Here is a 13,117-nt window from a genome sequence, read left to right as displayed (position 1 = left end):
ATACTCTTTGTTGTGTTTCAGAGCCAGGTGGTCTGACTCAAAGTAATACACGTCTGGCTCCTCCTCCTCCTCTTCCTCCTCCTCTGCAGCCTGGCTTTGGCTCAGCTCCTTGCTGCCCTCCATAGAACAACTGTCCGGCTTCTTACTGGAGGGGCCGACAAAGTCTGAGGGAGCAGGGCCCTCCACCATGGGACAGTCCTCCTCCAGCCCAACCACCACCTCCCCCTCTTCCCTCAAGGGACCATTGTCTCTGGGAGGAGAGCTGGGCTTGGAGGAGGAGGCTTTGCTACCAGCCCTCCTGGGAGAAGTCCGCAGGGTATATCTGTGTTCATAGAGCTCTGTGAAGGAGGGGGACGTGCTGGATAATGAGGGGGTGCACCCTGGCTCTGTGGGGGAGGGGGATGTTAGTGGGGGTGTAGTTTCTCCTGAGTTGCTGTTGTTGTTGTTGATTGGACTACTGTTCATGTTAGTGGTAGAGGAGGAGGAGGAGGCAGCAGCAGTTTCCTGCACTGGTGTCAGCGGTCGGCCGTTGGTGCCGCTCTCCGTCTCCATCACCTGCTCCTCGTGGGCCAGACACAACGAGTCCCCCACCACGTCCACCTCCATCTCCTCCACCTCCTGCTCCTTAGCCACCATCAACTCAGGTACAGAATCCTCCAGAGCACCCTCAAACATCGGTGCAGATGAGGCTGGCGATTCCCCTGAGCCAGAGGCCTCCATCTGCTCGGGGACAGAGTTTCTACAAGGCACAGTGGGGTCCGGGGATGAGGGCGCCCCCGTCTGGCTGCCGTTGAGCAGCAACGGGAAGGTAGCAGAGGAGGGATCCACACTAGGCTCTTTAGTGAGTGTACAAGATTCCTCTGCTTTATTTTCTCTGAGTCCATTAGAGGCTTTGTGAGCGTTCTGAGGCTGAGTAGCTCCGTCACACTCCAAACAACCATCCTCTGCCTTCCCCCCTGCAGGCTCACCTTCCTGCTTACTGAGGAGGGGTGAGGCAGGAGTTGTGTCAGCAGAGTTCTGGCTGAGCAATTCTTCACAACCATCCTTGCTACGCTCTGTGACAGAGACCGGACTTTCAGGTTTGGGAGGCTCAGGGTCCTCCTCCTGTCCCTGAGACTCCCCAGAGCGGGAGCAGCGCTTGGCCCTTTTGATTTGAGGAGAGGCATCCCGCACTCCCTTTCCTCCATCACAGTTCTCGGACTTCTCTGGGCTAATGTCTTCTCCTAAACAGGACACGCCCCGTTTCCTGGAGTCAGTCCACTGAACGGCCTCAGTGGGAGAAGCGTTGGAATCAGTTACCTTTCCCGACAACGAGGTCTGCTGCTGTCCGTCTTCCGAGTGAACGACTGGCTTCTCGCCCTCGTTCGTGTCCTGTTTAGCTTCCTGCTTTGACTCCTGTTTAGCTTCCTGCTTTGACTCCTGTTTAACATCTTGGTTTGAGTCCTGCTTGGTGTCCTGTTTGGTGTCCTGCTTTGATTCCTGCTTGGTGTCCTGCTTTTTGTCCTGTTTGGCGTCCTGCTTAGACTCCTGCTTGGCGTCCTGCTTAGACTCCTGCTTGGCGTCCTGCTTAGACTCCTGCTTGGCGTCCTGCTTGGCATCCTGCTTAGACTCCTGCTTAGACTCCTGCTTAGACTCCTGCTTGGCGTCCTGCTTAGACTCCTGCTTGGCGTCCTGCTTAGACTCCTGCTTGGCGTCCTGCTTGGCGTCCTGCTTAGACTCCTGCTTAGACTCCTGCTTGGCGTCCTGCTTAGACTCCTGCTTGGCGTCCTGCTTAGACTCCTGCTTGGCGTCCTGCTTGGCGTCCTGCTTAGACTCCTGCTTGGCGTCCTGCTTGGCGTCCTGCTTGGCGTCCTGCTTCTTCTTGGGTGAGCGGGCCCTCGGTAGCGGAGACACGGAGGTCTCCTCTGGCTGGGCGATGCTGCGGTTCCTGAGGGTTCGACCACAAAAGTTCTCATCCAATCCATTGAGCCCCACTGATGACCTTGTGACGCGTGAGGACCGGGACGCGGCCATACTACGGCGGGTGCCTACAGTCTCCTCATCCTGGTGCTCTCTCCTCTGCAGCAGAATGTGGGCACCTGAAAGACACAGATATATGTTCCTCATTAAGTCAATAGAATTGCCTGAAAATTGCCAACATTTCTAGCACAATGATCACACTGTAGCTTGAATATTGCCACAGCTATCAGTATGACTGGCGAGCAGCATCCTGTGGCATTTCAAATAAAAGCGTTGACCAAAAGCTTTGCTAAGTACTGCTTAGGTCGTTTCTCAGCTCACACCAGAGGGGTATTGATTTCTTCTGTCACTGTAGCTAAGCAATACCTTCTGTCCACAGGCAAAACTAGATGTCTTATCGGAGGTCTGTGCACAAGGAAATAATTTCAGAAGGTGGGAGATCTTACGCTGCCAGAAGACACAACAGGAAACAATGGGGTCAGATTTTCCATCTAAACGACCAATCACATCACAGTTCTCTTCAGATATTCATAAATGACACAGCTTTGAGGTTCGTCTGTGCGTGCTCTGTAACTCAATAGATGAGGTGAATACAGCTCAGGAAGCATTTCAAGTCATGAAAAGACCCCAAAGCAGGCAAGCAGGTGATTTTCAAAAAGGTGAACCAGCTGCCTGAAAACCATTTCTAAAGTCATCACCCAGGATGTATATGTCTGCTACAGCCAGGGACTTTTATATTTTCTCCCTGCAGAGATTACAGCTTTTTCTGTGTAAAATAAATGTGGTTTACTGGTTCACTGATTTCTGACACAGAAGCCTCACTGTAATTCTTACATCCAATTCAGCAGAGATAGTGCTGCAGACAGAGGTTTGTCATCACACTGTAGGCTTTTATCTCTTTAGAACAGGTGTGCCAGCGGGCCAACAGGCTGCAATCCTCACAAAACTTAACAGAACGCACACAAATTTAAATGCTCCAAGAACAAGAATTCTACAGAAGGCATGACAACGAACTTCCTGATGCGATTCAAGGAACAACAAAGCCTCCCAATACCGGCTCAGTGTGTTGCCACGGCGTCCTGCAGATGAAGATACATGAGTGTGAATTACAACCAAAATCTCGGCTTATGGTGTGCACAAGAAAACTAACACCACCTAAACGCTACACAACACTGGATATCTCGATGCTATTCACTCAATTATCCATTTCACAGATAACAGATATTGCTCATGCTCTACAAAATTTAAATAAAAGCTGTGTCATGTAAACACCATAAGCAGATTACTTTACTCACACAGCATTGAGGCTGTCAGTGAGGCAAGCATAACTTGATTACCAGAGCTGGGTTAGTCATCAACATACATACAGAAATACACAAACACAGCCAGCTAAATCTGGTTTCTCTCAGTATTCTGATTCTGCACAGAGCATAACGGTCATGGAGTGAAGCAGCTTTCATATTTCAAACTTACATTAAGCCTGCTTTAGACACTCTTCAAAACAAAGCCTATCATTACTAATTCCACAATGAAACAACTTAATAAACAACATAAATATTGTTAACATTTATTAGTTTTAATGTAGGTATGCAGGTTTTAGCATATCATGTTGCACTACTGTTTATATATTCCTTTCTAGCTCGTAAATATCTTCATATATTGTGCTACATTTATTATATTACTGCTATGTTTTTCCCTGTTTTTCTTTCTTCAGTTCCTTTATGTTTATTATTCCCTTTCCTTTTTCCAAGGGTGACACCAACAGCTGAAACCAAACTCCTTGAATGTTGTGGACATACTTGGCTATTAAAGCTGATTCTGATTAAGTTATGTGTGCATGAAAACATTCAGTTGATGATAGTAGTGGAAATTTTTGAGATCACAAAGAGATTCTTGTCCTGGTTATAAGACAATCACTTCCCAAGAACATTCCCAGTCAGCACACACACACAGGAAACTTGCCACTGAAGTATCCTCTAGATCAGGATCCAACTAATAAATCTAACAAAGAGGACAATAAAAACGTGACGTGGTAAAGGTCATATTAAAGTGACATTCAGCTGAAGATGATCTCACTGGATGTCCTTTTGCAGAATATGAGACACAGTCAGAGCCTTCGACTGTACAGAGGAGAAACACTGCATCAATTAGCGTTGTGGACAAGGTGCTCATTTACATTAATTTCAAGTACATCAATCTGTGGGCCGGCCTCTGTCAAAACTGATTTAAAAGCTCCTTGTTTCTAGTGCTGGGACAGTCCCTCCATTTTCCTACACTTTGCTAACACAGCAGCATCAAAGCCAGAGGCTACCCCCGGCGACACACATTTTGATAATATTTCTTAGGGGAGCTAACACAATAGTCACCTGGAACAAGCACCACCACATGCACATATTACTCACACTCCACTAAAGGCTCCAGCTGAGAAAGCTAATGTGATTTGTCCATGCATAAAATAAAAGAGGGAGCGAAAGAAAAACAGAGAGGGGGGAGCAGGGGGAAGGTTATTCAGGCTGAGCACTCACCCTTAGACTCAACACGACAAAACTAATTAAGCCAGCTCATCTGACCTGCTCCCAAAAACTAGGAAACTAATCACGACATCAAAATAATTAGGGTTACAGTTGAGCTGAATAACTAGAAGAACCATTTGCTCACACTTCCTCATTGAAATAATTAACATGTCGATGGTTTCACTGCCACTGCTTCAATTAATAACTAATAAATACGTCTAACACTCCATTCAGCTGCCTGTTGGAAATAGCAAAATAAATTTTGCACCCCATAAACAGTATAAAGTAAGATGTCATTGCACTGTAAATCTGACTATCCTGCCTAAACCCAAGCTCACAGTAATGTTAAACATGCCCAGCAGAGTGTAATGACTGGAATGTCGTATAATAAAGAGTGCAAGTGGCTCGCATGTTCCACGCTGTTACTAAGTAGGTACAAAGGGACTTTTTTTCTGGAGGAACAATCATTAAACTCCTTAAATGACAAGGGTTTCCTTTACTGCAGAGTGTGCAGTGAATAAGCATTAAACTACATGTCTCCACCTCGTTTCCCCAGAGTGCACACACTGAACATGAAAATATAGACACACTTTAGGCCAGTCATTCCAAATCTGCTAGAGATTCATCTGAGCGGTTAAAAGAGCATCAACAGAGGCAGAAAGTAAGAAACACATACATTCTTGTCCAAAATATGTTTAACTTTAATGACTTTCTTTAATTCTTGCTTTTCAGTCATTAAATATCAGATGCTTTCAACTCTTCAAGACTAGAAAAGGGCTACATTAAAATCAGATAATCTGATATCAGAGATAAACCATGCTCATAAATCTGCCAGCACTAAGGCCTGAACATCTGAAGAGGGGTCACTTGTAGACACTGCACTGGCTTATAAAAGGTTTGAAACCTCGACGTTGGACCAAAAAAACAGTTTTGGGTTACTAATCCAAAGAAAAACGTTATATTAGAGGGTGTATTCTGGTGTCATATATAAACATTTACCTGTGGTAATTTATACTGAATAGAATACGAGCACTATTAAAATTTTCTGGCTCTTTCTGGAAACAAATCAGCTCAATTAAATCCACTGATCACAATTTATCATAGCAGGGTTTGCCAATATTCACTGCAGTATTACTGCATTATACTAATGTATAGCCAGTGAACTTGGCATGGTTGTAAACTTAGACGCACAGATGGGAACGGTTCAGTCATAAATTTAGAGTCTTAAAGCCAAAGTATGGGAGGGAGTACCCACGTTCCACTGTAACTCCTCATCACTTCACTTCCTGCTCTTCTCTAAAGCGCTTGTCTGGTTGTGAAGTTATGCTAACGTGCCGATTTGACTGCTATTATTCTGGTGTCAGACCTGGTAAAACAGATGGCTTTTTTGGCATCATAAACCAAACAGTGTTCTCATTAAGATATTAAGGCCACAAGCTCCGACATTCATAAATAAAAACACACACCTTAAACCCCATCTCCGAAGATTATTGTTGGCAAACCAGCTCAGCTAACATTCAAGTTCAAGGCATCATTAAATATTGGATTTTTTCAGCTCTACAGGCCCATAAAAGCACTCCAAAATAGAAAAAAAAATCTGATAATCTGATACAAGAGATGAACCATGCTGATAAATCCTCCAACACTTAGGCCTGAACATCCGACAGAGAGCCATAAGTAGATGCTGTGTTGGCTTATAAAAGGTTTGAAATCACAATTTTAGAACACAAACCAACAGGTAAGCTCAAAGTTTAGGTGATTAATTTAAAGAAAATGTGATATTTGAGGGTGTATTCTGGTGTCATATATAAACATTTAACGGCGGAAGTTTTCTTGATCGTTCTGGTAACACATCAGTTCATTAAAACCAACAGATCTACAATTTACTAATGCCTAGCAGAGGTTGTAAACTTACACTCCCAGATGAGAACAGTTTACAGTGCAGCCACCGAGACAGCACCCATGTGCCACTGTAATTCATAACTCACTTCCTGCTGATGACTATTTGTTTGTGAAGTTAGGTTAACACGTGCTGGTTTGACTGCATTACTAGTATGGTGTCAGACCTGCTAAAACGGATGGTTCTTCTGGCATCATGAACCAAGTGCTCCCATTAGGATATTAAGGCTACAAACTCCATCTACGTAAACACACACCTTACACCCAAACTGAAGATTATTGTTCGGAAACCATTTCAGCTAACGTCCAAGTTCAAGGTATCATTAAATATTGGTTGTTTTCAACTCTTCAGGCCCACAAAAGTGCTCCAAAATAGGAAAAAAATGTGATATCAGAGATAAACCATGCTGATAAATCTGCCAGCACTTAGGCCTGAACATCCAACAAAGAGTCACAAGTAGACACTGGTTTGAAACCACAACTTTAGACCAAAGACCAATTTGTAAGCTCAAAGTTTAGGTTACTAATCCAAAGGAAAATGTGATATTTGAGTGTGTATTCTGGTGTCACTTCCTGCTGATGCCTAAAGCGCTTGTTTGGTTGTGAAGTTAGGGTAACACGTGCTGGTTTGACTGCATTGCTATCATGGTGTCAGACCTACTAAAACAGATGGTTCTTCTGGCATCATGAACCCAACAGTGTTCCCATTTCCAACTATGTAAACACGCACCTTACAGGCTAGCTGAGGAAATTATTGTTGGCAAACTAGCTCAGCTAACGTCCAAGTTTAGAGGGACACATTCGTTTTATGGCACACAAACAAGCCTGTTCCCGCTGAGCTGCTCATCTCCGTAGCTGACCTGTAGTTCGACACTTCCATGGGGCCTACTGGCAATAAAAAATCCGCGCAGTGGTGCCGCTGTATGTACCGATGAAAAACCCAGCATCCCGGCTAATCGGCTGCGGCGAGCTCAAAAAGTTGGAGGCACGAGGATGCCGTGAAACTAGCAGCACGTGCCGCCGGTTAAGTTAACGTTAGTTTGCAGCAGGCGGAGCACAAAGTTCACGTTAAAAAGTCCAGACGCGCACACACCCGTTATAACCCAAAACAACCTGGTTAGTCCCCGGAGCTGGCTAAACGTTAGCAACTTCACAAGCAAACCTTAGTTGACCTAGCATGCCGTTTAGCGGGCTAACCGTAGCAAACTAACTCACTGTTAGCTCCCGGAGCTAAATATAAAACATTAACACTTGAAGCACCAAACCGCAGACTGTTGCACCAGTGGGATTCAAATATTACCTTACACGCTCCCTGTGACACTCCGCAGTCCAACAGAGCCATTTTTTCTGTCTCTGTTGTGGTCGACTAGTTAGCCAAGTTGGCTAACGTTACCTCCACTAGTTCTTCTCGGCTAGTCTTCCCGTTAATCAGATGTAGCCCCTCTATTAACGTGCACATGCTAGCCAGCTAGCTCGACAACTGACACGGACTCCGCCACTAAACACAACAAACAGACGGAAGGAATCGCTACTAACATTGTGTTTCGCCGAGGTTTATATCTCAGACTGGTTAGCAGCCCGGCAGCATAACGGCTGTTGGTAGCCAGTTAGCAGCCTAGCAGTTTAATGGTTGCTGGTATCAAGTTGGCAGCCCAGCAGTGTAACGACTGTTGGTTAGCATGGTTAGCAGCCCAGCAGTTTAACGGCTGTTGGTAGCCACTTAGCAGCCCAGTAGTGTAACGGCTGTTCGTAGCCAGTTAGCAGCCCAGCAGTTTAACGGCTGTTGGTTAGCATGGTTAGCAGCCCAGCAATTTAGCGGCTGTTGGTAACCAGTTAGCAGCCCAGCAGTATAACGGCTCCTGGTAGCCAGTTAGCAGCCCAGCTAACGTCTGTTTGGTAGCCAGTTAGCAGCAGCGGCTAGCCGCAGCGAGCCACGCTAGCTGATTGTTCGGCGCATAACTTTGCCGATGTATTTGTGTACTGCCGGCAATGACGGTCACGCACATTTTTGGTGGGCTACTAAATTCAGGTTTTGTTATTTGCTCTATCACAAGCACCGAACTGGAGGCACACTTCTAAACAGCTTTTTGTAGCTCGAGAATTACACATACCTCACTTCCGTAAATGTGCTGCACGTTCAGCCATGTTTTCAGTCCAGTCAACTAGTCGGGGTGTGTGAGCAGCAGACTCCACCGCTCTCTCAAAATGCAACACTATCCTGTACATTTCTGCCCCTGCCAACCGTGCCCCCGGTCACACACTCCTCGGTGTCACCTGGCTTAATTGATGACTGTTTATTCACACTTTTATGACGGATAACACACAGTTGAACTTTTCTTCGTTTCTTACGCAACAAAACAGCAAAGAGTGACACGAATCAACATGTTTTCATCAAGTTTTAATAGTGTCAGCCAGCAAAAATCAGGATAGATCTTACTCATATGCAAAAACTTGGAAGTACAGCATTCTGTTGAGCCCCTATCAGCCAACACATGAAGCAACACCATGCCCATACACAAAAATAATGCCTTTAATTGATTAGACTGCTGCTGATGATGATGATGCTGATTACATACCACAATGTTTTCTGCAGCTGTACAATTTAGTGAAGAGAGATCCGGATTGCGTGCACATTTTATGAGCAGCTTTCATTTACATGCAGATACATGTGATGTTAAACTGAGTGTTAAAGCATGCATTCTGCCATTTTCTACAAAAAAAAAAATCTATAGACATCATATTACGAGATCGCTCCCTTCTGTGATAAATACCCAAGTGCTGAATCTTGACCAAAATACTATCAGTACTGGTACATTCAAATGCAAAGCAGACGTTTGTGTGAGCATGCCAAGTTGTACGTCTACAAAACAGTGCAAAAACACAAAATTCATTCCTGAGACTAGTCAGCTTTTAGTCCCTTCATAACCTTTTAGATTTTCACCACTTTTAAGTGTCACATTTTGCTCTCCTCGCCATTCGTCGGACAATATTCTCGTACAACAAGAAAAATGTGAGATATATCTACAGCAAGATAATGTGATTCATCAACATGAGCAACAGAAGACACATGGTAATACAATATGTGCTCGTTTGGTCAAGGAAAAAAAAAGAAATATGGCATTCAGTGGAATTTTTAGCTGCACATAATTTAAATGCTTGGTTCTGAAAACAACCTGACACATGAATACTACAGTGCTAATAGAAATTTCAGAGCTCTTTATACAGATTTGTACAACTTGACAAACCTTCCCAGACATGTTAATTCCCCTGTCAAAGGCCATCAGGTAGCAGGAAAGATGAGGTCCTCAGCTTGAATGCTTCAAAACTAAAAGTCGAGTGCAAAATAAAAGGCTTTTCATTTCATTTATTTCGTCGCTTGCTGCCGAATGCCCGATTAGACGGAGCGCGTCTCCACCTCAATCTTCTCCTCCGACTGTGAGGATTCTGCTTCCTGGTGGCCGACGCTCGGCCGGACCGTCACCAGTGGACCACCGCCGTAGATCGAGTGGAGGAAGTTCCATGTCTCTTCAGAGATCTGCCCCGAATCTGCTCCTGTGGGGTCAGAAGAAGTAAACACTCGTATATCACTAAATAAAGTAAAGATATCACTACAAATGTCCTCTATCATTTGCCTATTTCATGCTTCTTACAATTCCCTAAGCCAGGGGTGTCCAACATGTGGCCCGCGGGCCAAAAGTGGCCCTCCAGAGGGTCCAATCCGGCCCTCAAAGTGGAAAAATTCCAGAAGACATTTTTTTCTTGTTTTTTGTCGTTTTGATGATAAAGTCGAATCCTCTATGGTTCAGTTCCAGATGACTAAATGTTGTGTTCCTTTGTCGACACTCTGTCATCTGGAAGTGGTAATGTGAAAATGATAAACTGAGGCTGAATGTTGGTGAAATTCTATTTATTTTTCTGAAGAAATTTAATGTTGAGAATGTTTTGTAAAAAGATAATTCCTTAAATGTGAAAATTTTCCGAATGTACTTTTTTGCACTAAAACAAAGGAAAAAATTGGTGTTATTTACAGGTTGTTATCCTGTTAATTTACTGGTCCGGTCCATTTGAGATCAAATCGGGCTGAATGTGGAACCTGGACTAAGATGAGTTTGACACTCCTGTCCTAAACAAAGAATCATTCATACATGAGACAAACAGGGACAAAGTAATATCATACAGCATTAATGGAGTAATATTTGTACCTTGTTTGAGCGTTAAATGGCCGTTCTTGTTTACTGTTATCTTGGAATTATCAATGGGTCCCGGTGGATCTTAAGAAAAAAAGAAAGAAACAAGAAAGAAAAGACAATTACTTGTTCAATTATATACAACATTCTTCAGAGATAGATTCTCAATCTAAGCGTTTCAAAGAGCAGCGATGTTAAAATGTCAAATGTTTTTTGTCTGCTCCCTATTTGCGACAGAGAGAAAACAAATATCAGAGGAGCAGAAGTCAGAGGGAAGAAAGACATGCCAGATGCGAGCCGTTATAAATAGATATGACAATACAAAGCCAGGCAAGCCAGAAAAAATGAGAACAAGCGGAATAAAAATGAAATACATTCTGACTCTTCATTTTGCTCTGGCAGCAGAGAAACCAGACTCGGGGGACCAGAGCGAGTTCTTTGAAGATGAATCAAGAGGAGAAACGGGACTCCTCGGTTTCTTTTGAACATGAGCTGATCGCCAGAGAATTTAGATTCTCAACAGACAAAATAACGCCGTTTTTCCCACATCCACAAACATATACACACTAGTTTTAAAAGACAAATGTGCACGAGATTAAAATAAATGATAAATCAGAAGCAGATATAAAATGCGGTTGTCACATGGGAGACATTTAACCTTTTCAATCAGACATTTAAACAGGACTGGGGGTGGAAAGGAGAGACTTCTGTCCAATTACCATTGTCTTTTCCTTTGACAAAGCCCTCCCACTCACGAAACCACTGCATGCTGATGCAGTATATGACCACCGGAGACTCCTCCTCCTGGAACGCCTTGTTCAGCTACAGAGAGGAGACAGAGGAAGTGGGGGAGGAGTGAGCGGTGGAGACAAGAGGGAGGACGAGGAGGGATGGGGGGGGAGAAAAAAATTAAGTGAGGATGAAAGGATTGAGAGGAGAGGAGATGGAAAAGCTAATCAATTCTCTGTGGTAGTTATTCCAATTAGAAGGCAGTCTTAACACCACACTGCACCAATTTCATCTTTCTTGGAAATGACACAGTCCCTGCTCTTCTTGTTAGCTTTTACTGGAGCTTTTTTTTCCTCTTTGCACAACATTTATCTCTCCTCTGAGCAGCCATTGTGTGAGTGGGCACACTGAGGAGGCAATAACAGCTGCATCTGTCCCAATGCATTCATGATAAGGCTTTCATCAGGCTAAAACCTCTCATCTCCTGCCGGGGTGAAGAGCCCTGACACATGCAGCCCATCTGCTGGTTAACCCTCCCGTTGTCCTCATTTATGGGCACCAAAAAATATTGTTTCCTTGTTTGAAAAAAATCCTAAAATTCAGCCATAAAATTCCCCAAACTTCTGAAAATTTGCAAAACCTTCAGGAAGAAAATTCTAATATTTCCTTAAGTTTGCCTTAAAAGTTTTATTTTTTTTTTTTTAAAAATCCCCCAAATTTGGAAAGAAAATTCTTGTAAATATTTTCAAAAATGAGTAAAAATCTTCCAAAAAAATCCTAAAAATATTTAAAGTGATTCCATATATATCAGGAAAACTTCTAATATTTTCTTTAAGAACATTCACAAAAAAAATCAACCAAAATCCAGTGAAATTTGCAGGACAACACGAGGGTTAAACAAGGGCAGACAAAACGACAAAAACATGAGACAAACGACAAAAAAAGACAAAAACAACACAAAATATTACAAAAACGAGACACAAAACGACAAAAACATGAGACAAACGACCAAAGAGACAAAAAAACAACAAAAATGAGACACGAAACGACAAAAACATGAGACAAATGACAAAAAAAAGACAAAAAAAGACAAAAAAAGACATAAAATAACAAAAATGAGACACAAAGCGACAAAAGCGAGAAACAAAACAAAAAAATAGACAAACACAAGCGAGACAAAAAGGAAACACAAAACAACAAAAGAGAAAAGAATATCATTTTTTCTCAAAAATTTCACCAAAATCCAGCAAATTTCACTGGATCTTGGTTGATTTTTATGTGAATATTCTTCAGAAACATGTTTGTAAAGATTTTTTTCCACCAAAAACTGTTCAAAGATTTCCTAAAAATGTTGAAAATATGGACATCAGAAGTTTCACTGTGAAAATATATATTTTTTCCCCACATTCTCAAACTTTAAAACGGGTCAATTTTGAGGGTTAAACAGACAGGAGACACACAGAGCTTCATCACTGCCCCTAGTTTCATCTTCTCCAGAGCCTTTCAGGAGAAAAAAAAACAAAACACTCTTACCCTGACAAACATGTCCAGCTCCGACTTGCGCCGTTTCTCCAGTTTTTCTATCTCGATCTGACAGGTGTGGCAAACGTACAGGTGGTTGACAGCTGGTCCTCCTCCGTACCTGCAGGGAAATAGGACACACAAACTGATGGAACCGACTCCACAAAAAGGAAACTACACCGCCACTGTGAGATCTGGAAATGAGGGATGTCGTGATATTGGCATAAAACTGCAATATCGGTCAATATCATTGCCGTTTTTTTGTCTATCATGAAAACCGGTAAAATAATGCCTGGATTTATGTAATAG

The 13,117-nt window shown here is 43.2% G+C and overlaps 2 protein-coding genes across 6 annotated transcripts in view; both read right to left on the bottom strand.

The window, feature by feature from the left end:
• Positions 1 to 8,636, bottom strand: part of zzz3 (zinc finger, ZZ-type containing 3) — a 30,283-nt gene extending 21,647 nt beyond the window's left edge. The window contains exons 1-2 of one of the 4 annotated variants that reach the window (XM_055014575.1): positions 8,483 to 8,636; positions 5 to 2,078 (exon numbers count right to left, since the gene is read on the bottom strand). In XM_055014575.1, the coding sequence (XP_054870550.1) occupies positions 5 to 2,013 (2,009 nt within the window). In that variant the 5' untranslated portion in view covers positions 2,014 to 2,078; positions 8,483 to 8,636. Of the gene's footprint in view, positions 1 to 4; positions 2,079 to 7,231; positions 7,422 to 7,671; positions 7,867 to 8,482 lie in introns of those variants that run through there. The other 3 variants (XM_055014577.1, XM_055014578.1, XM_055014579.1) reach the window with 3 other exon arrangements.
• A 112-nt stretch (positions 8,637 to 8,748) lies between these two features.
• Positions 8,749 to 13,117, bottom strand: part of usp33 (ubiquitin specific peptidase 33) — a 31,923-nt gene continuing 27,554 nt past the window's right edge. For both annotated transcript variants that reach the window (XM_023294695.3, XM_035941168.2), the window contains exons 21-24: positions 12,821 to 12,929; positions 11,278 to 11,380; positions 10,574 to 10,642; positions 8,749 to 9,923 (exon numbers count right to left, since the gene is read on the bottom strand). In XM_023294695.3, coding sequence (XP_023150463.1) covers positions 9,766 to 9,923; positions 10,574 to 10,642; positions 11,278 to 11,380; positions 12,821 to 12,929 — 439 coding nt within the window. In that variant the 3' untranslated portion in view covers positions 8,749 to 9,765. The remainder of the gene's footprint in view (positions 9,924 to 10,573; positions 10,643 to 11,277; positions 11,381 to 12,820; positions 12,930 to 13,117) is intronic.

This window comes from Amphiprion ocellaris, chromosome 10 (genome assembly GCF_022539595.1).
Source record: "Amphiprion ocellaris isolate individual 3 ecotype Okinawa chromosome 10, ASM2253959v1, whole genome shotgun sequence".
Lineage (NCBI taxonomy): Eukaryota > Metazoa > Chordata > Actinopteri > Pomacentridae > Amphiprion > Amphiprion ocellaris.
This window is presented reverse-complemented; position numbering and strand designations above follow the sequence as displayed.